This window comes from Mus caroli, unplaced genomic scaffold, assembly GCF_978045245.1.
Source record: "Mus caroli unplaced genomic scaffold, Mus_caroli_1 scaffold_19, whole genome shotgun sequence".
NCBI lineage: Eukaryota > Metazoa > Chordata > Mammalia > Rodentia > Muridae > Mus > Mus caroli.
Window position 1 is genome coordinate 44,703,690 of NW_028227274.1, and position 25,443 is coordinate 44,729,132.

The 25,443-nt window shown below is 36.8% G+C and overlaps 1 protein-coding gene across 2 annotated transcripts in view; it reads left to right on the forward strand.

Moving 5' to 3' along the window:
• The window catches only part of Ap3s1 (adaptor related protein complex 3 subunit sigma 1), a 39,528-nt gene extending 14,758 nt beyond the window's left edge, over positions 1-24,770 (forward strand). Inside the window, exons 4-7 of one of the 2 annotated variants that reach the window (XM_029471813.2) lie at positions 13,504-13,575; positions 14,971-15,078; positions 18,063-18,103; positions 24,152-24,770. In XM_029471813.2, the coding sequence (XP_029327673.1) occupies positions 13,504-13,575; positions 14,971-15,078; positions 18,063-18,098 (216 nt within the window). In that variant the 3' untranslated portion in view covers positions 18,099-18,103; positions 24,152-24,770. The remainder of the gene's footprint in view (positions 1-13,503; positions 13,576-14,970; positions 15,079-18,062; positions 18,104-24,151) is intronic. The other variant, XM_021150378.3, reaches the window with a different exon arrangement.
• The last annotated feature ends 673 nt before the right edge of the window (positions 24,771-25,443 follow it).

A 25,443-nucleotide genomic window follows, 5' to 3' on the forward strand; every position in this document is an offset into this window, starting at 1 on the left:
CAGGGGTAGTCAGTGTGCCTATCCACTTAACTCCTGGCCTGTTCTCAGACATCTGAACATATGCAGAAGAAAAGCACAGTCCTATTTCCTGTCCACTTTAGACCCATGAGCCTGGCTCTCAGGAAGTTCTCAGTGCTGTCCACTGATTACAGTTTATCTCTGTGCTCCAATTTTCACTCTTGACATCATTTCTCTACACTGTAGCTAGACCTCACTTCTCAACCATCACAAGCAAAATTGAAGCAGTCAGGAGAGAACATTGGAAGCTCTTGCTGTCTACTGTGTGTTGTAGAAACGTTGTACTCACTGTGCTCCTAGCTGAGGAACCGGGCCTTTTGAGGTTAGCTTTCACTTCACTTCCTCTTGCTCCGCAACACCCCTCACTTTGTAGCGTTTGTAGCCTCTTCTAAATCATTCCCTCATCCAGCCCTGGGCTCTGCCACCTTCACTCCCTTTCTACCACTCTCTTAATTTCTTTCTCTCCTTTGATAGCAAACATTTTGCTATAGAAGGAATATCTGAAACTGTCTTGTTCTCTCGCACTATTGTTGCTGAATTGCAGGTTCCAGCAGCCTTCCTCTGTTTGATTCAGATTGCCATTGTCTCTTGACAAGGACTCTACTTGAACTTGAGAGTAGTTTTCTTCCCTGCTTTTTGTCTTGAGTATCTTCTCTTTATTCCTTTGGTAATGTGATTTCATCCAAATAATATCTACTAAATTTGGTATTGATGGTACCAAATTTAATCTTTAGCCTAGACCTTTCCTTTGAAAGTCTGATTTTAAGGCCCAATATCCTGTTGGATGTCTCTGCTTGGGTATTACATGAAGATCTCACACTGAGGTAGATTTAAAATCTATATTTTCTGCAGTTTTGGTCTTATTGTTACTAATAGCTGAACTCTTCAAGTGGATGAATCAGAACCTGAGTGCTTGCCTGTTCTTGGGTCTTAGTGTTCTGCTCCATCTTAAGCAAATCCTTTGCCTGGCCTCTTATTTCTTCACTGTGGTCCAAGCTACCACATTGTCTATATTCTGGCAGTTTCGTTTCGTTTCGTTTCTTTTCTTTTCTTTTCTTTTCTTTTCTTTCTTTCTTTCTTTCTTTCTTTCTTTCTTTCTTTCTTTCTTTCTTTCTTTCTTTTTTTTTTTTTAAAGAAGTGGTCTCATGTAACCCTGGCTGGCCTCATGCTTATGTAGGTCAGGCTGGCCTTGAACTCAGAAACTCAGAGATCTGCTTGTGTCTGCCTCAAGAGTGCTGGGATTAAAGGTGTACTGGGATTAAAGGTGTGCACTATCACACTTGTAAAGTAATTCTTTTTTGTTTGTTTTATGTCTATGTCTGTGCATGTGCATTAGAGTACCCAAGGAAACCAGAAGAGTGTTGACTCACCAGAGGCCGTTGTGAGTGCCCAGTGGGGAGTCTGAGAACTGAGTTTAGGGCTTCTGAAAGAATCTTAAGTGTTCTGCACCTCTGTTCGCTCTCTCCAGCTTCCAAATCTATAATTTCTCACACTGGTTTTTGAGTACTTGGCAGGGATCAGTTACATGAAACCACAAAGTAATCATGGTAAACATTTGCTGTGTGTCTGTTTCTCCCTTTTCCTCTCCATTCCTTTCATCCTAAATTAGTGGTAGTGGTGGGAAAAATGATAATTTTAAGATAAACATACAGGATAAAGTTGATTAAAAACTCTAAGCAGAGACCTCGAAGGAAGTTTGAGCCTGCAGTAACCATGACTCCAGCTCCTCAGCTGTCTGTCCTGGGCCTCTGAAGACCACCTCGCCAGGGTGTGTTTCCCAGTAAAGAAAGAGATGACAATTCTTGTGTTTATATGGCTTGGTAACAGAGAAAGAGTGATCAGGACTGTATTTTACCTTGGCTTCTAACTGAATTCATTATTACACTTACTAATTTTTTTGATACATAATTATAGTTTTATTCTAAAACTTTACATTTGTTTAGAAAATACTTTTCTGTGGTTTCTGTTTCTCTGTTGGCTATCCTTGGCTGAAGAGAATGGTAGACTTATCCCACATTTAAACTTTATGAATTACCTTTGCTAGCCATTGATTAGTAGTCTCTAGAGTTAAAACAAGAGGAAGAACTCATTTAAAATTCAGTCTGCTTTATTGAGAAAGATTAAAATGGATGTGAATTTTCTTAGAGGTAAAGCAGAAGTTCTCTGTTCTTGTGTACTTAGGTTTTGATGTTGAGGCCCATCTGCATGTTCTGATAGGACAGCTGTGTGTTTCAGGGAGTTAGAAGAGGGACTGTCAAAGGACAGGAATTGTACTGTGCAACTGAAGGGACTCCATCGTGTACCTTAGGAAAAGGAAAATGTCTCTTAGGTCTCGTTAATGGTTTCGGCTTTATTGTTCAAACATTAGTAACTTTGGTGGTAATGGGATTTGAATTTTATATTTTTAAGTTTGTGTCAATGATTAAACTCAGCGCCTTACATGTGCTAAGCATAATTCTTTTTTTTTTTTTTTTTTTGGTTTTTCGAGACAGGGTTTCTTTGTGTAGCCTTGGCTGTCCTGGAACTCACTTTGTAGACCAGGCTGGCCTCGAACTCAGAAATCCGCCTGCCTCTGCCTCCCGAGTGCTGGGATTAAAGGCGTGCGCCACCACGCCCGGCTGCTAAGCATGATTCTTACTAGTGAACCATGTTCCACCCTGATAGTTTGTTTTGATTAGATAAAATGCAGAAAAGAGTGTTTCAGAAACGTTCTGTTGTTTTACTTACTATAAAAGTAGACTTAGAGGAGCTGGAGATGAAAGACCCCCGGAGGGCAGACCCTCACTCAAGCCTCGGGACAGCCGCGTACCCAAGAAGACACTGAGACCGAACTAAGATGTAGAGAGTAAGATTTAATAAAGCAACAACAAGAAAGCACATAAAAAGCACATAAACCAGAGCTCTGGGGTCGAAACTCATACACCCAGCATGGTGTAGAGGAGAATCGACGCCCGGCCCAAATTTTTTACAGGCTTATATAGGAAAAAACTAAGGGGGGAGCAGGGTAGGAAAAGTACAAGTTTTACGTCATTAAGGGGTCTTGCCAAGGGTTTTTCTAAGGGGCTTTCCAAGGGGCTTTATGTAACCAAGGGGTCGTGTCCTATATTTTGGCAATGTACCCGATCTATTGGAACATTCTGGGGTAGTACCAGGAGGCCCTTATCTCAAAAATGTTCTTGGAACAGTCCTCAGTTAGGAGGGGTAGGAGTAGGTTTGTTCCAGGAGACCCTTATCTAAAAAATGTTCCTGGAACAGTTTTTAATTGGGAGGGGGTCGGACTCTGGGGTGAAGAGTTCAGGAATGTACTCTGGGGTGAAGAGTTCAGGTGTGTTCCGGGAACAATCTCTAGATGGGAGGGGTAGGAGGATTCTGAGTTGAAGAGTTCAGGTGTCCAGTAATTTTCCTCTTTCAGAGACATGACTCAGTGGTTAAGAGGTGTTCTTACTGGAAACTTGAGTTCCATTCTAGTACCCACCATCAAGTGTGTAGCACCTACATACTTAGACTTCCCTATAACTCTACCTCGGAGGGGTCCAATACCCTCTTCTTGCTTCCTCAGGCACGCTCACACATGAGGCACACACTCACACAGATACCCATGAATACACAAAAATAAAAATAAAATTATAAAAAAAGGCCAGAGTTCTGACAGAGACAGCAGGGTGCAAGTCCGGCAAGAAGCTCCAGGGATTGTAGATGTCCATTTTGTGAGTAGTTACCGTGATGGGGGTGCCCTTGAGTCACAGGTCTGCCTGTGAGTAACCTCTTATTCATATTGCTCTATAACTCCAATAAATGTGTTGATGCTCTAAAATAAACTTGAATGTAGTTGTTAGAGGAACCTTAGAGGCCACAGAGGAAGAACTCCTCATTCATTGGGTGGTTTGGAGCCCCATTCCTAGCTGAAAATAAAAAAAAAAAAAAAAAAAAAAAAAAAGGCCAGAGTGATTTTTATAAGACTCTTTGGTATTATTACATGTCAACTTACTACGTTACAAAGAAAAGTTCTGTGGTTTCCCTAAAGGTGGTGACTTTGTCATCACCATGAGTATGTTTGTGTCGTCATTGTTCTTGGTTTCTGGTTGATGTATTGCTTACAAGGGAACACTGAACATGTGTGAGCCAGCTACCAAAATACATGGTCCAGTGAACAAAGTGATTGGAGGCGATCATCGTTACATCAAACCACTGTTCAGAGTTTATTTAGGACTGATTTTCTTGGGTACTTTCATCATTTGATTGTGAGATAACATCTCTATGTAAAAAATTAAAAGTGGAAAATGAGGAACCTACAAGAGCTGAGCCGAGACCCATGTGTCCTTACATGTTCCATAGAAAAGAGGGCAAGCAAATATTAGTATATCTTACTAAACATGTGCCTTGGATTGTGATATTTCTCGTGTTGAAAGAGTACTGTTCAAATAACTGTTGAAAAATACATATTTTTATGCAGAGATTTGGTGTTCTTAATGTGTGCATATGTTCCTAGGTTTGCCTTTATGTGCTGTGTAAAATCTGGAAGAAGCATTCAAATATATTCTGTGTGGAATTTATGTCATTATGTCACCTACTTGAAAAATAGCTCTATTTGGGCTGGTGAGATGGCTCAGTGGGTAAGAGCACCCGACTGCTCTTCCAAAGGTCCAGAGTTCAGGTCCCAGCAACCACATGGTGGCTCACAACCATCCGTAACGAGATCTGGCGCCCTCTTCTGGAGTGTCTGAAGACAGCTACAGTGTACTTACATATATAATAAATAAATAAATCTTTAAAAAAAAAAAGAAAGAAAAATAGCTCTATTTGTTTTAAATTGCTCATAAGTTGATAAAAATAAATATCCCTTTTTATTTAATTTTTTTTAATTTCTTTGTTTGTTTTTGAGTCAGACTCTCAATGTAGTCCTGACTGTCCTGGAACTCACTGTGTAGACCAGACTGGCCTCAAACTTACAGAGCTCCTCCTCCTCCTGCCTCGTAAGTGCGGGAATTAAAGGCACGCACAACCACACTGGACCCCTTTTGTAGTCATGATGTGCACTATTGTGTTGTGATGACCTAGCATACATAAAAGCTGGCCTTAAGGTTCTCTTCTGTTGTGGCATGTGTACATTAGAAATGCTTAAATATTTACAGTAAGAATAGGAGTTCATTAAATATTAATGTTGGGTCATTTGAGTTATTTATAAGCAGACATAGTATCCTCAATTTGTGCCACACAGCACAAATAATGGAAGCACGATAATGGATAATTCCAAATTGTTGCTGTGGTTTTATATACTATCTTTAGCACTTATCACAGCATTGACCTGGCTCATTTGTAATGACAAAATTGAGTTTAGTTAGGAAGAACCATGGTGTTGGGCTGTATGTTTAATTTTAAGCTCCACATGCACCATTGGCTATGATTCAGTACTGCTAGACAATTTTTCTGTGATTATCTCACTTCTGGACGCTGTGCTAAGTTAGAGTAGTTTTCACGGAGTTACTAAAGCTCTGGAGGCCTATTTTAAAAAGTACATTTTGTCTGTAAAATGTATTTGTTTTGAAGGTGCTACTTATAGGGCTGATGGGGTGGTTAGAGAGGTCAGTGAATTCAAACAGTGTTGTGTCTTGTACCTTAAGTATTCAGGCTCTGCCATGTACTAGATGTATAACCTTTGACTCTAGTTTTCTTTTTATGAGCAAATAATAATACCAAGTAGGTGTGAGCATTGAAAAGACATTCTGTATAATTTCTGTTTTGTTTTCAGTTAACACTTTTCATCAAATCATAAACTTTTAAGAAAGGAATATAAAGGGTGACTTCATTGGTACACAGACTGAATTGATGTTTCATTTTTCTGTTTTATTTTTAGAAATATTTATACATCTTTCTCCCTATATGCTGTACAATGTCTTGGGACGAGTTTTACAAGGTGGCACGTATATATGATAAGAAGACTTAGCTGGAGAGATGGCTCAGCAGTTAAAAACACATACTAGTCTTACAAAGGACCTAAATTCAGTTTCTCGCACCCACATCACGTGGCTTAAAACTGCCTGTGGCTCCAGGAGATTAGACACACTCTTCTAGTCTCCCAGGCGCCATACTCACATGCATACTCACAGTTAAAAATAACAATCTTAAAAAAAAGTAGGCTTAATTAGAGCAGTTGATAAGCAAAGAATGTGACCTGAAAAAGATCTCCTAATCTTCCTTTATCCTATAATAAATTACACTGAAGTGATTGTTACTGTCCTACCAGATTGCCTGGTGGCATGTTCTAATCCAGCCACTACTGCCTCTGTCATTTTATTCTGAGGGTGACTTGAAAGAATTCTCATTAGTCGGTGAAACATATCTGGATTTAGAATCCACGTGTTTCTAAAAGATTTTTTGGGAAAACCAACTATCCATTGTCAAAGGACTGTGGATAGTTGCAGTCCTCTGTTGAGAGGAAATCACCTCTGCTCACGTGAGAAGGTAAATTCCTATACATTTCCTACATTTCCTTTCAGCCTCCATTCTGAGCAGTCTAGAGGGGACATTTCAGGAATTGTTTTAGGAAAAATTTGCCTCCTACTGTTAGACAAAATATGTTAAGGTTTCTGTTTTCAGTGTGACTTGTTTCTTGTGTGTGTGTGTATGTGTGTATATGTGTGTGTGCGCGCGCGCGTGCATGTGTTTGCATATATTTGTATGAACATGAGTGAGTATGTGTGTATGTAAACAAGAAAATATTTTTATAAACGGTTTAAGCTAGAATTGGTCAGATTCCTAAACTCTCTTTCTAATCATGTTTTCATGGTTGACATGTCTACTTTTCAGAAATTAGAAATGTAAAGATAGATCACATAGATTTACATTCTCCTGGCATTCAGATTTGGTAATGTCTACTTCCCTTAGTTATATACTGTATTGCTACCTCAGTCACTTGAAGGTGTCATATGATGTTCTACCAGGTTGATGTTTAGAGTCACAGTATGGTCGAGAGAGGATTTAGGCCCCAGGGAGTGGGGAGGCCTGGCAGGGGTGGGGTGGTGGGGTGGCAAGGAAATCCTCTTGGAGATGGGGAGGGTGGACCAGGAGGGGTAATGACTGCATTGTAAAAAATAAAAGTAACTTGAAAAAAAAGTCTTGTAGCAACAGCTAATCCTAATACACTTTGCCATACCTATATTTAAAAGATTTGGGGAAGGAAATGGAATTATTGGATAAATAAAAATTTTTCTAACTCAGTCTGCTCTCAACTCCCTGGTGCTCAGATGGCTGGCTTCACAGACCTAAAAGAACAGGGGCAGCTGTACTATGAGCCAGTTTGTCAGGAAGATATTAAGGAAGGAGATGCAGAGATTTAGGGAGTGGTGATCACAGTGCAAGATCCCACCCAGCCAGCCTATTGCCTGTGCTTACAAAGGCAAAGGCCTGAATTCAAAGTCAGCCTGCCTGAGACACAGGGAGTTTAGGTCCAATTATTGGATATATTTTTAAATACTATAAAATTGAATATTTAGATGAAAGGATTAGAAGATAAAGTTCAATTTCTAGAAAACTAAATTAAAGACATTTAGAGAATAAAAGGTAAAATTAAGAGAATTATTCCATAAAATTCCATAGGTGGAGGAGTCAGAAGACAAAGGGAAGTTAGCACACATCCCCATCTTCCATTTTTCTTAATGTTTACTTGGGTTGTAATAGTTTTGAAGTTCAAGGGCCCTCAGAGTACATATTGAAAAAGACTCATACTAGTGCCCTAGTTGGCCTGATGCTATGTAATAAAATAATATACATTGGGTACATTATAAGTGGCAGAAATGTATTCTTACTATTTTGGAGACTAAGACATTTCAGATCAAGAAATCAGCATGTTTTTTGCTTTTTGCTTTTGCTTTTTATTTTAGTCTGGCAAGGGTGTTGGTTTTTTGGTGTAGACAAATACCTCTTAGTTGTGTCCTTTGAGGATAAATGGATAAGCTAGCCATCCTCTGCAAGATATGCAGCTGAAGCCATGTGTATCCTTTGTTGATGGCTTAGTCCCTGAGTGCTCTCGGGGGACTGGTTGGTTGACACTGTGGGGTTGCAATCCCCTTCAGCTCCTCTAGTCCTTTCTCTAACTACTCTATTGGGGACCCCATGCTCAGTCCAATGGTTAGCTACAAGCATCCGTCTCTGTATTTGTAAGGCTCTGGTAGGGCTCTGTCTCAGGAGACAGCCATATCAGGCTCCTTTCAGCATGTACTTTCTTGGCATCCACAACATTGTCTGGGTTTGGTAACTGTATATGGGATGAATCCCAAGGTGGGGCAGTCTCTGGGTGGCCTTTCCTTCAGTCTCTGCTCTACACTTTATCTCCATATTTACTCCTGTGAATATTTTCTTCTCCTCCTAAGAAGGACTGAAACACCCACATTTTGGGCTTCTTTCTTCTTGAGCTTCATGTGGTCTGTGAATCGTATCTTGGTTATTTGTAGCTTTTGGGCTAATATCCACTTATCAGTGAGTGTATGCCATGTGTGTTCTTTTGCAATGGGTTACCTCACTCAGGATGATATTTTCTAGTTCTATCCATTTGCCTAGGAATTCATGAATTCATCATTTTTAATAGCTGAGTAGTACTCCATTGTGTAAATGTACCACATTTTCTGTATCCATTCCTCTGTTGAATGACATCTGGATTCTTTCTAGCTCCTGGCTATTATATAAGGCTGCTATGAACATAGTGGAGCATGTGTCCTTATTACATGTTGGAGTATCTTCTGGGTATGTGCCCAGGAGTGGTATAGCTGGGTCCTTAGGTAGTACTATGTCCACTTTTCTGAGGAACTGTCAGACTGATTTCCAGAGTGGTTATATCAGCTTGCAATCCCACTAACAATGAAGGAGTATTCTTCTTTCTCCACATCCTCACCAGCACTGTCACCTGAGTTTTTGATTTTAGCCATTCTAACTGGTGTGAGGTGGAATCTCAGGGGTTTTTGATTTGCATTTCCCCGATGACTAAAGATGTTGAATATTTATTTAAGTGCTTCGTGGCCATTCTAGTTTCCTTAGTTGAAAATTCTCTGTTTAGCTCTGTTCCCCATTTTTTGATAGGGTTATTTGGTTCTCTAGAGTCTAACTTCTTGAGTTCTTTGTATATATTGGGTATCTAGTATATTAGTCTATGTCTTTTTATTGGGGAATTGACTCCATTGATGTTAAGAGATATTAAGGAATAGTGATTGTTACTCTGTTATTTTTGTTGTTAGAGGTAGAATTATGTTTGTGTGGCTATCTTCTTTTGGGTTTGTTTAAAGAAGATTACTTTCTTGCTTTTTCTAGGGTGTAGTTTCCTTCCTTGTTTTGGAGTTTTCCATCTATTATCCATTGTAGGACTGGGTTTGTGGAGAGATATTGTGTAAGACTGGTTTTGTCATGGAATATCTTGGTTTTTCCATCTATGGTAATTGAGAATTTTGCTGGGTATAGTAGCCTGGGCTGGCATTTGCGTTCTCTTAGGGTCTGGATGACATCTGATCAGGATCTTCTGGCTTTCATAGTCTCTGATGAGAAGTCTGGTGTAATTTTGATAGGTCTGCCTTTATATGTTACTTGACCTTTTCCCCTTACTGCTTTTAATAATCTTTCTTTGTTTTGTGCATTTGGTGTTTTGACTGTTATGTGACAGGAGGAATTTCTTTTCTGGTCCAATCTATTGTAGTTCTGTAGGCTTCTTGTATGTTTATGGGCATCTGTTCTTTAGGTTAGGGAAGTTTTCTTCTATAATTTTGATGAAAATATTTTCTGGCTCTTTAAGTTGGAAATCTTCACTTACTTCTATACTTATTATCCTTAGGTTTGGTCTTCTCATTGTGTCCTGGATTTCCTGGATGTTTTGTGTTAGGAGCTTTTTGCATTTTGCATTTTCTTTGACTGTTGTGTCAATATTCTGTATGGTATCTTCTGCACCTGAGATTCTCTCTTCTATTTCTTGTATTCTGTTGGTGATGCTTGCATCTATGACTCCTGATCTCTTTTTTAGGTTTTCTATCTCCAGGGTTGTCTCCCTTTGTTATTTCTTTATTGTTTCTAATTCCATTTTTAGATCCTGGATGGTTTTGTTCAATTCCTTCACTTGTTTGATTGTGTTTTCCTGTAATTCTTTAAGGGATTTTTGTGTTTCCTCTTTAAGGGCTTCTACCTGTTTACCTGTGTTATAGTGTATTTCTTGAAGGGAATTATTTATGTCCTTCCTAAAGACCTCCATCATCATCATGAGATGTGACTTTAACTCAAAATCTTGCTTTTCTGGTGTGTTGGGGTATCCAGGGCTTGCTATGGTGGGAGAACTGGGTTCTGATGATGCCAGGTAGCCTTGGTTTCTGCTGCTTATGCTCTTGCACTTGCCTCTCACCATCTGGTTATCCTTGGTGTTAGCTGGTCTTGCTGTCTCTGACTGTGACTTGTCCCTCCTGTAAAGCTGTGTGTCAACACTCCTGGGAGACCAGCTCTCTCCAAGAGGAATTTGGGTATGGACAGCTGAGGCACAGGGTCAGCTCTGGGGCACAGATGGAAACCAGAAGGATCCTGTTCCCTGTTTACTGTGTCCTGATGACTCTGGGTGGGTCCTTCTTGGGCCAGGAATTTGAGCAAAAATGGTGGTCTCACCTGTGCTCAGAGGTCTGTCAGCACTCCTGAGAATCCAGCTCTCTCCCAGCAGGATTTGGGTATGGAGAGCTGTGGCACATGGTCAGCTCCAGGTGCAGATGGAAACTGGAAAACAGATCTAAAGTTTTTTTATCATTTTAAAACAGTGAGACACAAGGGGGTGCTATTTACCATATCACTTCTAAGTTTTGGCTTTTAAAAAACCATTCTCCTTGAGAAATTATAATAGGATAGTACTTTTATTATTTGTGGTCCAGGTTAGAACCTCCAAGGTCCTTTAAATAACTAAAAAAGTCTTTTTCGTACTTTTGCAGATAGTTTTATGCTAAATATGTAACTTATGGGTTCTGGGTTTCTATTTATTTATAATTTTCTAGTTATCTAATTTTCTTATTATAAAAATTTCTATAATTTTTGCTGAATGAAAAGAAAATTGTTGAATAACCATTTGAAGAGGGTTTGAATTTTTTAACCACACTTAATGTTTGAATCTTAAGAATTAGTTTCATAAACTAAGAACATGTAGTTATAATGAGCTCTTGTTGTTGTTCATCTAATGTTGTTCATGCTTCCATCAAATGTAAGAGCCACAATCTGTGCCCAAGTCAGATATCACCACCCATAGTTAGTAAGCCAATTACAGGTGTAAAGTAGAAAAGGATTTCTTTTGTAAGGACATTGGCAAGGAAGGACAAAGAGAAGCCCTGAAGGGTAAAGGATGTGCGCATCTAAGCAGTTCTCGTCAAGGTGTGGTCCTGCCACTGTCAGCCCATTCTTGTGTGGGCTTCAGTCTCATTCTGAAAGATAGTTTCGTTAGCTGTTAGAATTAGGTGGTCTCTTTCTGGGAGACTTCCCACTCTGCCTGGTGCCTTTTCTTTCTCTGAACGTGAGATCACTAGGGGAAATTATCATTTTTGGGGGGTTCATTGTTTCAATGATCCGATAGATTGAGAGATACAAAGTTTCTCTTTAGAATATCCTCTTCTCTGCCAGGCCAGTTAGCGTGTGGTTAAGTTAAAAGAAAATCACACAGTCTTGGCAACTGGAGCAGGTATTTATCTTGTTTTATTTCTATATCAGTACTTACAGGCAGAATTAGATTATTCGATTACTCTGTCAATTTTAGAACCATCCCGTGTTTGTACCTCTATCCCAGGTGCACAATATTGGCTGTCATTTGTTAGCTGGGGTTTGATAACCGTGGCCTGAATATTCCAGTCAAGCAGTTTAACTAAATCTTTCTAATAATCCAGAAAGTGAGTAGACCTACTATCATTTTATATTTCTGAGACTAGAAAGAAGTTAAATGATGCTGAGGGCCATAAAGCTGAGTAGCAGCAGAATAAGAATTTGAAGCCAAATCTTAATGATTTCACAGCTTAGTTTTCACCACATCACACTGCTTGTGTGGGCAGGCTGTTTTATGCCATTCTAGTTCTCCAGTGGCATGCATAGTGGTCTTAGAAACTTTGTCTTTTTTTACCCAACATTATCTGCGCATTAAGTAGGTTCTTCCAATCTTTTGTAAGAACAAGCAAGTGAAGGGAAGCTGTTTGTATGCCATCCTCACCAACATAGTTACTCTTTTGGTACTGAAAACAGGATGACTACAACATGTCAGTTAAAAGCACAGAACTAGGGTAGGCATAAGCAGACCAGACCATTGAAGACGGGCTTCTGAGTCATAAGTCTACTAATGATCAGGGTTAGGGGAGACGGGCTTCTGAGTGATAAGTCTACTGATGATCAGGGTTAGGGGAGACTCATGAACCAGGTCCAGACACATGTGGTTTACAGATAGGTTTGTTTTCTTCTGGGAAATAGTTTTCCTGACCTTGTTGTAGGTAAATTGAGACCTGCCAACAACAAACTGTAAAAGAAAAAAAAAAATGGGAAAAACCAGACTTTATGGTAAACACTGTCAGGAGGGTGACTAGCAGGTCATCATATACACATACATACACACAACATAAATGCAGCATACTCAGGTGAGTAGAGGAAGTCATGTTGAAACTGGATTTTAAAGAATGAGCAAATGTTCTGTGAGAGAAAAGGCGAGGGTAGTCCTGCTGGTAGAAATAGCACACAGCTTGCTTTGTAAGATGTGTCACACTGTGCGTCTGCTTGAATTGCATGTGGCTGACCTTGGGGTTGTTAAAGACCCCTGGGGAAAAAAGCAGGTGTGGCCCTAAATTATATTTTTAACACAGACTGATAATCTGCTCAGATTGATAAGGTAAGGCCCAATTACTCTATGTGTTCCAAAACACTTACTATCAGACAGAATATTCTAAAAAGTCAGAATTTAGTTCTTAGGAGCTGACCAAAGGCAAGTCCTGAAAACAGGTCATTTTGGGTATTTGTATTTAGTTTGAACCTGTGCCTACTGAGGTAACTTCATAAGGCATACAAATTATTAACACTCAGTTGAGTCTGATAATGAGGTCTTGTACTTTCTCTAATATCTAGTGATATTTACAGTAATTTCCTAGTTAAAAATGACTGGCCACATTAGATGTGAAAGAAACTTTGACTCTGTGTCCACTAAAACTATCTAATAAGCTTTTATCCAAACCCTTTCCAGAAGAGGCCTTATGTGACTGTTCAAGTGGGTTTTTAAAATTATAAATAGTGGTGCTGATCATATTTAATTTTAGTAATTGTCAGAAGCTTGTTTGATAAACCAAAATATAATTTACCTGAAAGTAACATTTGTTTTTTATTACAGTTTTGATTGTTCAAAAGAAGGTTCTGATACTAGAAGTTTTTATATAATAAGGATTGCCTGCCTTATAGATAATAAGTTCGGATGCATTTACCTACTTTTCAAAAATGTCTTTTTCTTTTCCTTTTTCATAGGTATTTGTGGAAACATTAGACAAATGTTTTGAAAATGTTTGTGAACTGGATTTAATATTCCATGTAGACAAGGTACTGTTTTGTTTTCTATATTGTCAACTATTTTACTTTTTTTTTAAGGAAAAAAAAACATTAATTTGCACTTGTCAGAGTAAAATGGCATTTAATGAGCAACAATTTTTATTCTGGTTAGTTATTTTTACCATGAATCAGGCCACTGTGCTTGCAGGAAAAGATTAAGACTGTGTATGCCCTAGGAGAGTTCATATCTAGGAGAGGAAATGATATGGGCATAGTATTGGTAGAAACATTGTTGCCTCTGCCTAGGGGTTTGTGAGTGGAGGAAATCATATTTAAACTGGGTTAATAAAAATGAATAAAAGTCGTATGAACAGAAAAGGAGGCTAGAAAAGCAGAGAACCAGTGGCAAAAATAAAATACAGGCTGTTCTGTAAAGAGGGTTTGGTTTTGATCAAGAGGATTGATTTTGAAGATGAGCTGTTACTGCCTTAGATTTTGGACCTTATGCTGAAGCAGTTTACTATTTTAAGCAACTTTCCCTAGGCAACGCTGTTTTGTTTGTATGTGTTTTGGGGAAGACTTCTTTTTCCTGCAGCCTAGACATTCGGTCTGAGGCATTGAGATGTAAAGCAAGTGAATTAAGAGCTTGTGGAAATAGTCAAAATGAAATTCCAACCAAGGGAAACTAAAGAAAGAGTTGGTCAGAGTTAATAGCTATTAAAAGCCGAGAAGAAAATTTCAAGGTTTAACCAGGTTGTGTGTGTGTGTGTGTGTGTGTCTAGTGTTTTGTCTGCATGTATGTATGTGTACTATATGCATATGTGGTGTCTGCAGAAGCCAGAAGAGGGTATCTGACTGAATCTCCCAAGAACTGAAGTTGCAGACAGTTGTGAGGTGACATTTGGGGTGCTGGGGATTGACCCTGGGTCCTCCAAAAGAGCAGCCAGTGCTCTTAATCTCTGCCCATGTCTCTATCCCCTGTTGTTATTTTTGAGAATAAGTTGATTTACACCCTGGACAGAATGGAGTGAAACATTCATTCAATCATATGTTTATTTTGTGAATTGTTTTCATCAATTATGAATTGTTTATTTCTGTGGGTTTTCCACTTAATACTTATGGACCAAAATTGACTGCAGGTGAATCAGGAAGTGATAGTACATATGAGAGATAATTCTGGAATAAATATTTATCACTTATTGTAGTCACTTTTATCGATTATTCTAGTCAATCCTTTCAGTAATCTTGTGGAGAATAAATATCTCTGTTTTCAACTCATTAAACCTAAGACTTAAGGAGGCCGTGTAATTGTCTGAAGGTCATAGTACTGATGAAAGTGGACTTTGAGCCTTTATTACAAATTAGTTCACTAGTTTTTAAAACAAAAATTACTGAAACAAAGAATCTTTGTAGTGACTTGTCTGTTTATATTAATTTTTCTTTTAGGTTCATAATATTCTTGCAGAAATGGTGATGGGGGGAATGGTATTGGAGACCAACATGAATGAGATTGTCACACAAATTGATGCACAAAATAAACTGGAGAAATCTGAGGTGAGACTGGAAAGTGCTCTAGTCAGCGAGGGTTCTGAGCATGACCTTGAGCTATCTCTGTGTATGACTTTGTGGCTCTCACTGCTTGTCCTTCAGTATTGTTCCTTAGCAGCTGGAGTGCCCGTTGAGTTTCAGAAAACCAGTATGCACATTTTAGTATGTCAGAATGTCCCAAGACTGTTAATCTCCAAGTAGCTTTATGTATTTCGTTAACCACAGTCGTAGCTGCCTAAAACTATGGTTTTAAACTGTTTCTGGAGGGGGAAAGGAGAGGAAACAGGAATTCTGAGGAATTCATGTTTTGTAATAGGTGTTTTGTCAAACTGCATATTGAGACAAAGAGATTCGGTGCCTTAATCTTTTTTAGATCCTTCCCGAAGGTCAACGACAAGGTTGTTACATTCCATAGTTTGTACATTAACACAGACATTTTATTGTTTTCTATAATGGAATTGTGTGTGTGGCCAATTCTGTGCTGTGAGATTCAGCCTCAGAGTAGGTTGAGTAAGGCTGCTTGCACTTCACTTTAGAATGTCAGTCACTTCTCCCAGAGCTAGGCTTCAGATCAGCCGCAGGTGCTGCATCTGGACTATTTAAGCGCAACTTATCTTGGTGACTGCTGCTTAGGGCACAGGTTTAGAAAGATGAGCAGTCTTGATACCTTATTCAGTATTATATTTATTTGAAGACTCTTTTATTATTTGAGACAGAGTCTTACTGTATTGTCCTGGCTAGCCTGCATTCACAGAGGTCCACCTGTCTCTGTCTCTTGGGTAATAGGATTTCAAAACATATACTACCATACCCATCCCTTAAGGGTATTCTTAAATTTTATAACTCAGATTAGAAATAAAACAAAACAACAACAAACACATTCACATGGTTATTAGTGGAAGTTCAGACACTTGGTCAGTTTCAAGTCAATATAAGTCAGTAAAAGTCAATGAAAGGAGTAGGATGACTGCACTAAATTAATTTACAACAGGTGAGTTCTGAAAATATCTTGTTCATATTTAAAGTTCAGTTTGATAAACTTTTATGATCATTTTAACTGAAGAAAATGCAGGATATGAGCCAGAAAAAGTTGAAGCTCCTTATAAAAACACTTTCCTGTGTTATAAAATAAAGGTATCTTCCATTTCTCTTTATCTCTCTTTGCCATCCCTATTAGTTTCCAAAGGAGATGCTTGTGATGGGGGTGAAGAGCTTAAAGACAGGACTCATAAAGTAACTGTGTATCATATATGTTCTACCACCTGTTTTTACATTACTGACTTTTGAAAGCAGAAAATCTGCAGCATATTACTAGAGAAAGGTTTGTGCTAGATCAGCGAAAAGATCAGTGTTATTCAGCATATTTATTTGTAACATTATTCAGTACAGTAAAAGAAAAACTATTAACAACTTGAATTTATCACTTAAATTTTTAAAATGTTGACTTGAAATGTATGCAAATTTTTCAGCATTGCTTCACAAAACTACATAAATACAGTATTTAAATGCCAAGACCACAGTAACATAATGCCTCAGTGGTTGGTCTAAAATATAAGGTTTGTTTGTGAACTCTGTAATCTGTAAACACATACTAGTCACATGACTGGTTTTTCACATTTTAGGGACTCATTACTTATTAGTGATGGCCCCTCCTTTCCTCCTCTTCTTTCCTTTCTTCCTTTCTTTTCTTTCTTTTTCTTTTCTCTCTTCTCTTTCCTTTTGTCTACATAATGTTTTGAATTGTATTTGTAAAAGTAATGAGTAAGAAGTCGATTTTGGGCCTTTGGTTTTGATTTTCCAGTAGACTATATTAATAAGACAGTTTTTCTTACCTACGTAGAGTAGCAAGATGCTGAATTTACATTTTTGTTAGGAATGCTATAGTTGTAAAATTATTATGCAAAAATATTCTTTCACAGGTATACTCTTGTTTATAGTTTAGAAATTGATGAATGCTTCTAATGGTCATCCACAGGCCATGTTTTAATATATATATAATCAGCTGTTATTTTCTGTCAGATTAGTATTTTTCTATGTGCATGTACTTTTTGAGAAGGTATCATTTAATCAGATAAGGATTAAACCACCAAATTACATTCTATTTCTCGAAATAGTGTTAATATTATATTGACTTCGTTGTCATTGACTTAACTATATTTTCAATGTTTGGAAGACCATACACTAAAATTCAAGTCTTCATATTTTCATATTCAAGTCTCCAAGAATTCAAGTCTTTAATTTTTTTAGTTGACTTCAGGTATGTAGATCTAACCAGCCAGGTGGCTCCACAGACTGATCCAAATGTATTTGAGAGTAAAGTATTAATTTCTTAGTAAATTCCAGTTAAATTATCATAAAGAAAAATAATAAGGAAGACATAACTAAAATTCTGATTGGTAAAAAGAACTGATTATATTTTTAAAATTCTTATGGACTACTTTAGGATTGAAAAATCACCCTGAATTTAATTAATTTATGGCTTTTAAAGTATAAATTTATCCAGGTTACCTATTTTAATAATTAAATATGGTGACTATTTTAATAATTAAATATGGTGACTTTGAGGCAGTGAGTTTCCAGTGATGGAAGAAAATGACCAGTTTAATTCCTAGTGTCTAGACAGGTAGAAAGACAGGTCTGTCCCATCCTGAAGGAGGAGAGAGGCAAAGACATGCACAGTGTATTTTCATCTGTTGTGATTTGATAGAAAAAAAGTGGTTTATTGTCTCTTTGGGATTTGGGGAAAGGGGGGGTTAAGCTGGGAGGTTGGTGGGGTTTCGGGAAGCTTGAGAGTCACCCAGTAATCTGGCAGGGAATAAAAGGAATTCTGGGGGTGGTGGGGGTGGGGTGGAGACTTGTTGGGATTATGTATTTCATGTTACTCTTAAGGGGGATAATGGATCTGAATCTAGTTACTACTTTTTAAGTCAGTCCTCCTTTTCCCTGAACATCCTGATCTTTCTAGCTCTTTCCATTCTTCTCTCTTGCAGACCTTTATCTTTCAGTCTCCCAGACAGGACAGGTAGACAAGGTATTGCTGACTTTGAGAAAACGTACTTAACAAAGGGAAAGCAAAATGATGTCGAAGGCAATTACTTTTTAGGCCAGACTCAAAAATTCTTTGTGTTAAAAAACCCATATAGTCCCTGTAGCCTATTTTCCATTCTAGTTTCTCCTTGTAGTTTCTCCATCTTTTATTGGACGTAGTGTATTTTACCTAGTATATCATTGGCGTCATGTTTGTTCTGTTTTGTCTGCCTGCATTGTAAGAGGAAATTTTTAATTATTTGTTTTATTTTTTATAAAAATATGGTCATTTAATTAAAAAATGACATTTGTAGAAATGACAATTTACTTTATATGCAGAAAGTTAATTGTGAGCATCCCCTTTGCAGAATCAATCTCATTTTAATTCTGGCAATTTATATAGAGATATGCCTGTATTTTTTTAAAAAAAAATTGTTACATTAAGGTTCCAACATAAAATTACCTGCTTGATCTTGGAAGCTGTGAATTTGAAAACCAAAAGCTGAACCTTTTGAGTTTTCCATATAAAGTGGGAAACAGTGAAGGTGTAGAATAATGACTGTTAAATAATTAAAATCTCTTTCCTTGTAAAATGGTTTTCAGTTCCAAAATCTTAACAGAATTGTTTTTACAGTTTTGACCTACAGGTACATAGTAACAGTGGCTAACAAAAAGACTTACTTTTAAAAGATGAATGGGATCTAAAACTAAAATTATATATATATCAAAATTCCAAACATGTAAACACATTGTGTTTATAAAGCCTATTGGAAAGTATTGGAAAATTTTCAAATTAACTTGTAGGTTTACCAAACTAATTTTTCTTGTTTATGCTACACACATCCACACACCCACAATGCCCCCAATCACCCACTTACCTTAAAACACACACACAAGCACACACACCACTGATTGTTTCATAGATTAGCAGTGGATTGCTGTTCATAAAACTTTATGGTGTGATGATGATGAGCACTTTGTTTGTTTGCTTGTTTTTTAAATAAAATCCTTTTTGGAAAAAATAATTAAGATGGTTATAAACTTCCTATTGAGAATTTCCAAATCAAAATAGTTTACTGAATGGAGACAAATCAAAATAATTTCCTCTGTGGGAGATAAAGTGCTCTTTAGGCTAGCAGTTGTTACCAGTCCTGACTGACTAGAAAAATCTTCTTGCAAGTCTGGCACTGTTCTTTAGCCACAACATTACTAGTCTGGCTGGGCTTGAGATCCCACCCAGAGCCAGGTTAACAATAACCCGAGATTACAGGTTATTAGTAGTAGTTCAGATGCAGCTTTTGGTCCCTCTATCTAACGGCCTCCTCCCTTCACTGACTGAGATCACCAGCAGTTTCTATGTTCCAGTAATTACTTGTTGTAAAGTGTTTTCTAGCAAGAGACAGTAACCACTTAGGTCTTTTAACTTTCCTCCCTAAAACTAGTAATTGAGTTTAAAGAAATGAAATCTCTGTTTCAAAAGAGCAGAAGATAGAAACCTGTGAAGGTTGGTTAGCACATGAGTTGATTCTTTTCTCTTAACTTGATAGGAACATTCATGTAGTGTTTTTACAGAATCACTATGAGGACCCCTGAGGTCACTTGCTATGCTCAGAACTACCTATAATCAACTCATGAATGTTATTAGTCTGCTGTATTTATTTCACTCAGGCAGATTCTCTGTCACATATTGAAACTGTGGGGCCAGGCGTGGTGGCACACACCTTTATTCCCAGTGCTTATGCAGAAGAAGCAAGCAGAGTTCAAAGCCAGTTTGCTTTTCATAGAGAACTACCAGCCAGCCAGTGCTACTTAAAGAAACAGAATGTGAGAGAGAGACAGAGACAGAGAGAGGGAGGGAGAGAGGAAAATTAAAATTGAAATTGAAGGTGATATATAAATTTTTTTTATGGTTTAAAAGCTTTTGAAAGTTTGCTAAAATTGTTTATAAAGTACTACAGGTCTGGCTCACTAGATTGTCATCAGAATGTCTAATGTGTTTGTAAAAGTGATTTAAGTACTGCCTTTGAAGCAAGAAACAAGCCTGTTTTGTCTTGCTTGTTTTTTGTTTTGTTTTTTTGAGACCTAGTTTGGCAATATAGTTCAGGCTGGGTTGTAATTGAGTTCTGGGATTACATGTGTGTGCCACTGTGCCCTGCAAGAACAAGGCTATATAAATTCCTAAATTAAAAGTTAATCTGCCTCACATTCAAAAATTAAAAGATTTAGAGTTTTCTGTTTCACTAAAAACAAAACAAAAAAAAACTAATGTTAATTAAATTTAATTAATTAATAATATCATTATTTTGTTAATGATTTTGACTCTGAAACCATTTAATACTGTGTGTATTAATGTTAGTCTTTTTGATTTGGCTGTTAGGTCAAAATTACGAATGTTCATATAGCAGTTTCTAGAGGAAAGGTTAAAGAAAGACTTCAGTTTGTATAGATTATTCCAACTACCATCTTACAATGCTATATTTCAAGCTTGAAGAAAATACTTCAAGGTGGTAGGATGGTATTTTATACATTATGAAATAAGTACATAAGCTATTAATTTCTGTTTCCCTTCAAGAAAATTGATTACTGCATGAGGAAAGGGAAATTTTCAGGTTCTTTCAAATATATTTTAGCAATGCTGCTTTTTCAGTTTTGCTTGCACATATTTTGTTTATTTTTGGGTCTGGCAATTTAAAACCAAAACCAAAACCAAATCATATCCATCCATTACTATCTTTGTGACTGAGGTGCTTAAGATTCCCAAGAGTCTGTCTGTATCAGTCTTCTATCTGTTTGGCCTCATTTTGGTATACCTGCAGACTTCATTTTGTTTTCTTTCTCTTAATTCTGTTAATTTATTTAACCTCATGGGAGAGAAAACATGGCCATTCTTTTCTCTGTGGTACTTCATTCTTTCATCCAGTTCATACTCTTAGCTGCTTTGGATTCATAGATTTGTTTTCGTTAGTGGAGTGGCCGCTGCTTAGCTGCCGTGGTAGTGCGCTAGTGTGACAGATGGAAACAAGTTATTTCTCCAGTAGAACTTCATTCTTCTTATTTTTGCTTTGTGTCCACTATGCAATCTTAAATCTTTACCAGCAATGCTGTACTGTCAAGAATAGCTTATTTTTTACATTTTAAAATTATATGTACTACTAAAAAGTTAGATGAACTTAATTTCTGTAAATGTTGCTGTTGGAGAAGTCCTTAGTAAAGCTTACCAATTTGCTTTGAGTACATCTTCAAAAAAAGCTGAGCCATGATGGAAATTACTGTCAACCTGTGTCAGAAAACTAATTTCCTAATGGGAAATTACCTTTTCCATATTCCATGTTTTAGTAAAACTGTTTCAGACTTGCAGTCAAGGACGTCTGAAAATGAGATTTATTTTCTGTCTTGGTGTTATGTGAGTAACACAGTCTTTTTGTTGAAGTTATAATAATCTTCAGACATCTATAATCCACGAAAGTTTTATGAAGTCATTAGTAGGCCTATTTTTTTTATTTATATTTTGCAGAATCTGATCTCTTTGAATATTAGGGTAACTAAAATAAATATTTCATTATTTATTACTATTTACTTTCCTAGTATACCTAGTACACAAAAGCATTGAACATGCTTGAGAAATAATTTGATTCTGCTAATTCATCTGCGTGTTCTAAATAGTTCCCATCCTCTGCATGTCTACGGCTTGCTGCATATGTTTAGAAGAGGTCTAGGTTGTTGCACTTAGAAACTCCTGGGTTTGCCTAGCACTGTGTGGCATATAAATGCCATTGACATCAGTTTCTATGGTGACTTTGTATATTTTAATTCGTAGCTAAGAAGCCATCTTTGGTCACAGAAACAGTTTAATGAAATGTAACAGGATGTTTTTCTTTTCCTTTGCCTGAGCTTAGCTATGCACATGGTATTATAGAAAACAAGGCTTCACCATAGTGAAAAATAGGGCTCCTGTATACAAAGGTAAATTATAAAAAATCAGCAAAATAAGACACATTCTTTCACAATAATAAAATGTTTTAATAATTAAACCTTTAAAATATTTACATTCAATTTTCCATTGTCAATTTTTCATATGTAATCCCTTTATGGAAATTTCACACTAAAATAGTAGCAAATTGGTCTGGCCATTTGAAAATTTCCCAAGTCATTTACCTAGAAAAATGATGGTAGTTTCAGATGCCTACAACTTTGAAGTAATTTCTGTTCCCTGGCAGACATGTTCTTGGGTTAAGGAAACTTACAGGGTGGTAACCATATTTGAACTGGATTATTTGATCCAGAGTCATTCTAAATTTTGCCGGGTGTGGTGGCGCATGCCTTTAATCCCAGCACTCGGGAGGCAGAGGCAGGCGGATTTCTGAGTTCAAGGCCAAACCAAAAAAAAAAAAAGATAGCTAGGACTTTTACTTGAAATTATCAAGTTAAAGATCCTTTTGAATATGATATATATTCAGTTATATTATTCTGAAGATGTGATATTTAGTTGTATTTTTAACATCTTTGGGAGTGGGTGGGAAGGAAGTGGTATATCACAAACTTCATTGTTTCAGGTAGGTACAAATGAAGAAGTCAGTCAAAGTTTCAATCTTGCATCAAAACAACCTTCATTAAATTACAGAAATTGAATTATCCCACCCTATCTGGACTTGGGTGTGGAACTTTCATCCATCGTCACCCATATCGTTGCCTGTGTAGACCATATCTATTATTATACAATTTTACTAATCTTTCTATTTCCAATCCTAAATTGATAATCCATGGCTTTTATTTTATTGCTTAACAATGTTTGTATCCTTTATTCAGCAAATAGTTTACACTGGCCTATTTTGTATCAGTCAAGATTTTTCTCAGGTAACAACAGCTTTATTATTATTATTATTTTAATTAAGAGAGGTAGGATTACAGAAGACAAAAACTTAAATTATGAAAAGGGACTTTAAAACTATTGCTTCTAATTGTATGGATATTTCCTTTTCATATATATATAATTGATCAGAGGGGAAGGGTTCTTTTTTATTATTTGTTTTGTGTAAAACAGTGCCATTGAACTCAGATGTATTTGTTGACTTTTGCTTTTTATATAGTCTGAATTTTTAAAAAAACAATGAAATCTTACTGGCGTATGTTAAATCTTGACACTGAAGCCTATTAATAAAATTCAAAAGTTACATATGTTCATTTAAAGCTTAATTTTTGTCAAATTATTTGACAAATTACAAATGTTCCTATTAGAGGAAGCCAAGTGTTATGTACCAATGGTGATAACTATAAATTTAAAATTCATTTCTTTACATATACTATTCTTTCTCCAAGTTTGTGTGGTTGAAACTTGACTTGTGTTATTGAGTTTACTTCAGATGACAAAGCATGTTTAATCATTAGATTCCCACTAATGAGTTGCTCAAAAGAGTCTCCATGCAGTTTCAGCTTTGGAAAAATTTGTTCTTTTTAGACTCAGGCTTCCCTAAGGGTATGATTTCTTTTTTTTTTTAATTTAGTGTATTAGACCTTTCTTAGAAAAGTTTGGAAGAGCCTTCATAGTATTAAAACCAATTTCATTGTTTTGAAATGTAAGGGGAACCCAGAATGAAGAAACTAAATAATTACTATTACTATTATTTTATAAACATATATTGATGATAATTTCCATTTTAAAATAAAAAATAAATCTGTCATGCTTGATTAGGGCATTTTAATAAGGAAACTAATAATAATCATTCTTCAAAACTCATCACTATTAAAATTGTAGCTAAAAATTTAGGTTTTATGTGAACATTGTGTGTGGTATCTGGCTAGCACACATAACTCGTACTTAAATCTTTCTTTACATCGTTATTGCATGTATTCACTGTATATTCTAATGTGTCAACTGTTTTTTCTTTATAGATTAGTATTTCAAAGTAACCATCTCATACCGATTCAGACTACCATCTGTTCTAAGCTTGTTATGTGAAAACCTTTATCATCGTCTTCCATTGCTAAGTTTGTTTGTAATGAGCTACACCTGAGTTGTACATTTTCTTTTTCTTTTATTTGCTTCCGTATACAGGCTGGCTTAGCAGGAGCTCCAGCCCGTGCTGTCTCAGCTGTAAAGAATATGAATCTTCCTGAGATCCCAAGAAATATTAACATTGGTGACATCAGTATAAAAGTGCCAAACCTGCCCTCTTTTAAATAAGTATTAAAAAGGCCACGCCCAGGTAAAATCCAGAGGGAAAGTCATCTAAGTTTACCATGCAGTTGTTTACCAAAAATAGTGAAGGAGACTCTTAACTTTGCTCTTGGATTTAAGTCAAGGTACTGTCTAGAAGCTGCATAACATCAGTATGGAAGTTCAATGCTGCTTTTCTTGCCCAGTGATTTTAAAGAAATTGACTAGTTCCCGTGTGATTTTTTTGTTTTGTTTTGTTTTGTTTTTCTTTTCTAAATTGCATTCCTATGCCCACATAAAGGCATGCCTCTATATATTGGCTATTACAGTATTTCGAAAAGTGAGATGTTTCTTTAATTATGTACAACCCGAGATGTTGATGTTTTGTATGGATCACAAGTGCAGCATTCTCTAATTCTTTCTGCTGTTTGTCGCAATTGTTATTTAAAGAACCGAGTATGTATTGCATGAAAACATGACCTTTTCTTTAGTTTAAATAAACTCCAAGGTAACTGGACTTCTAAAGTACCTTTCTGTTTTGCTTGGTATCTACTTTAGCAATAATTTTTTTTTACAATCTTCTGACTCAACAAAGTAAATAAAAGTATATTTTCCCACTGTTAAGCAACTGTCAGTGTTGACTTTTTCAATTAATACTCATGTTTTTACTTCTCAGTGGCTCAGTGAATCAGTCAGAAACTGCTCTGTCAAAGACCAAGTGTTGTATCTCAGGCTGTTTATTTTGTATGATGAGACTTACAATGGGAGATGGTGGGTCTTTTTCAAAAGTGTTAAAGATATGTTTTGTTTTTCTATAAATATCCTTGTCTTAAACTCTTTGCCTCCAATTCTTGTGCAGATGATGAACAGTGATGTCAGCAGATCGCTGTTTGTGATGACTACGCACAGTGCTACAGAGTCATAGCTAAGCTAACTGTTGGTCTTGAGTGGCTGGCTTTGCCTCTTAAGTTCTGGCACATGTTGTAAGTTCTTGTTGGCGCATATTTTCACACATGCTCTTCCATCAGGAGCTGAGGGCTCCTGTTCCTCCCCTAGCTAGACCATGGTCTCCATAGAGTTCTCTTTCCAGACACGGTTTCTTTGAAGCACTTCTCCAGATTTGTTTTACATATAAATTTTACTCTAAGAATTCTGTAAGAAAAAAATATCACCTTTTTTTCCAAGCTTTG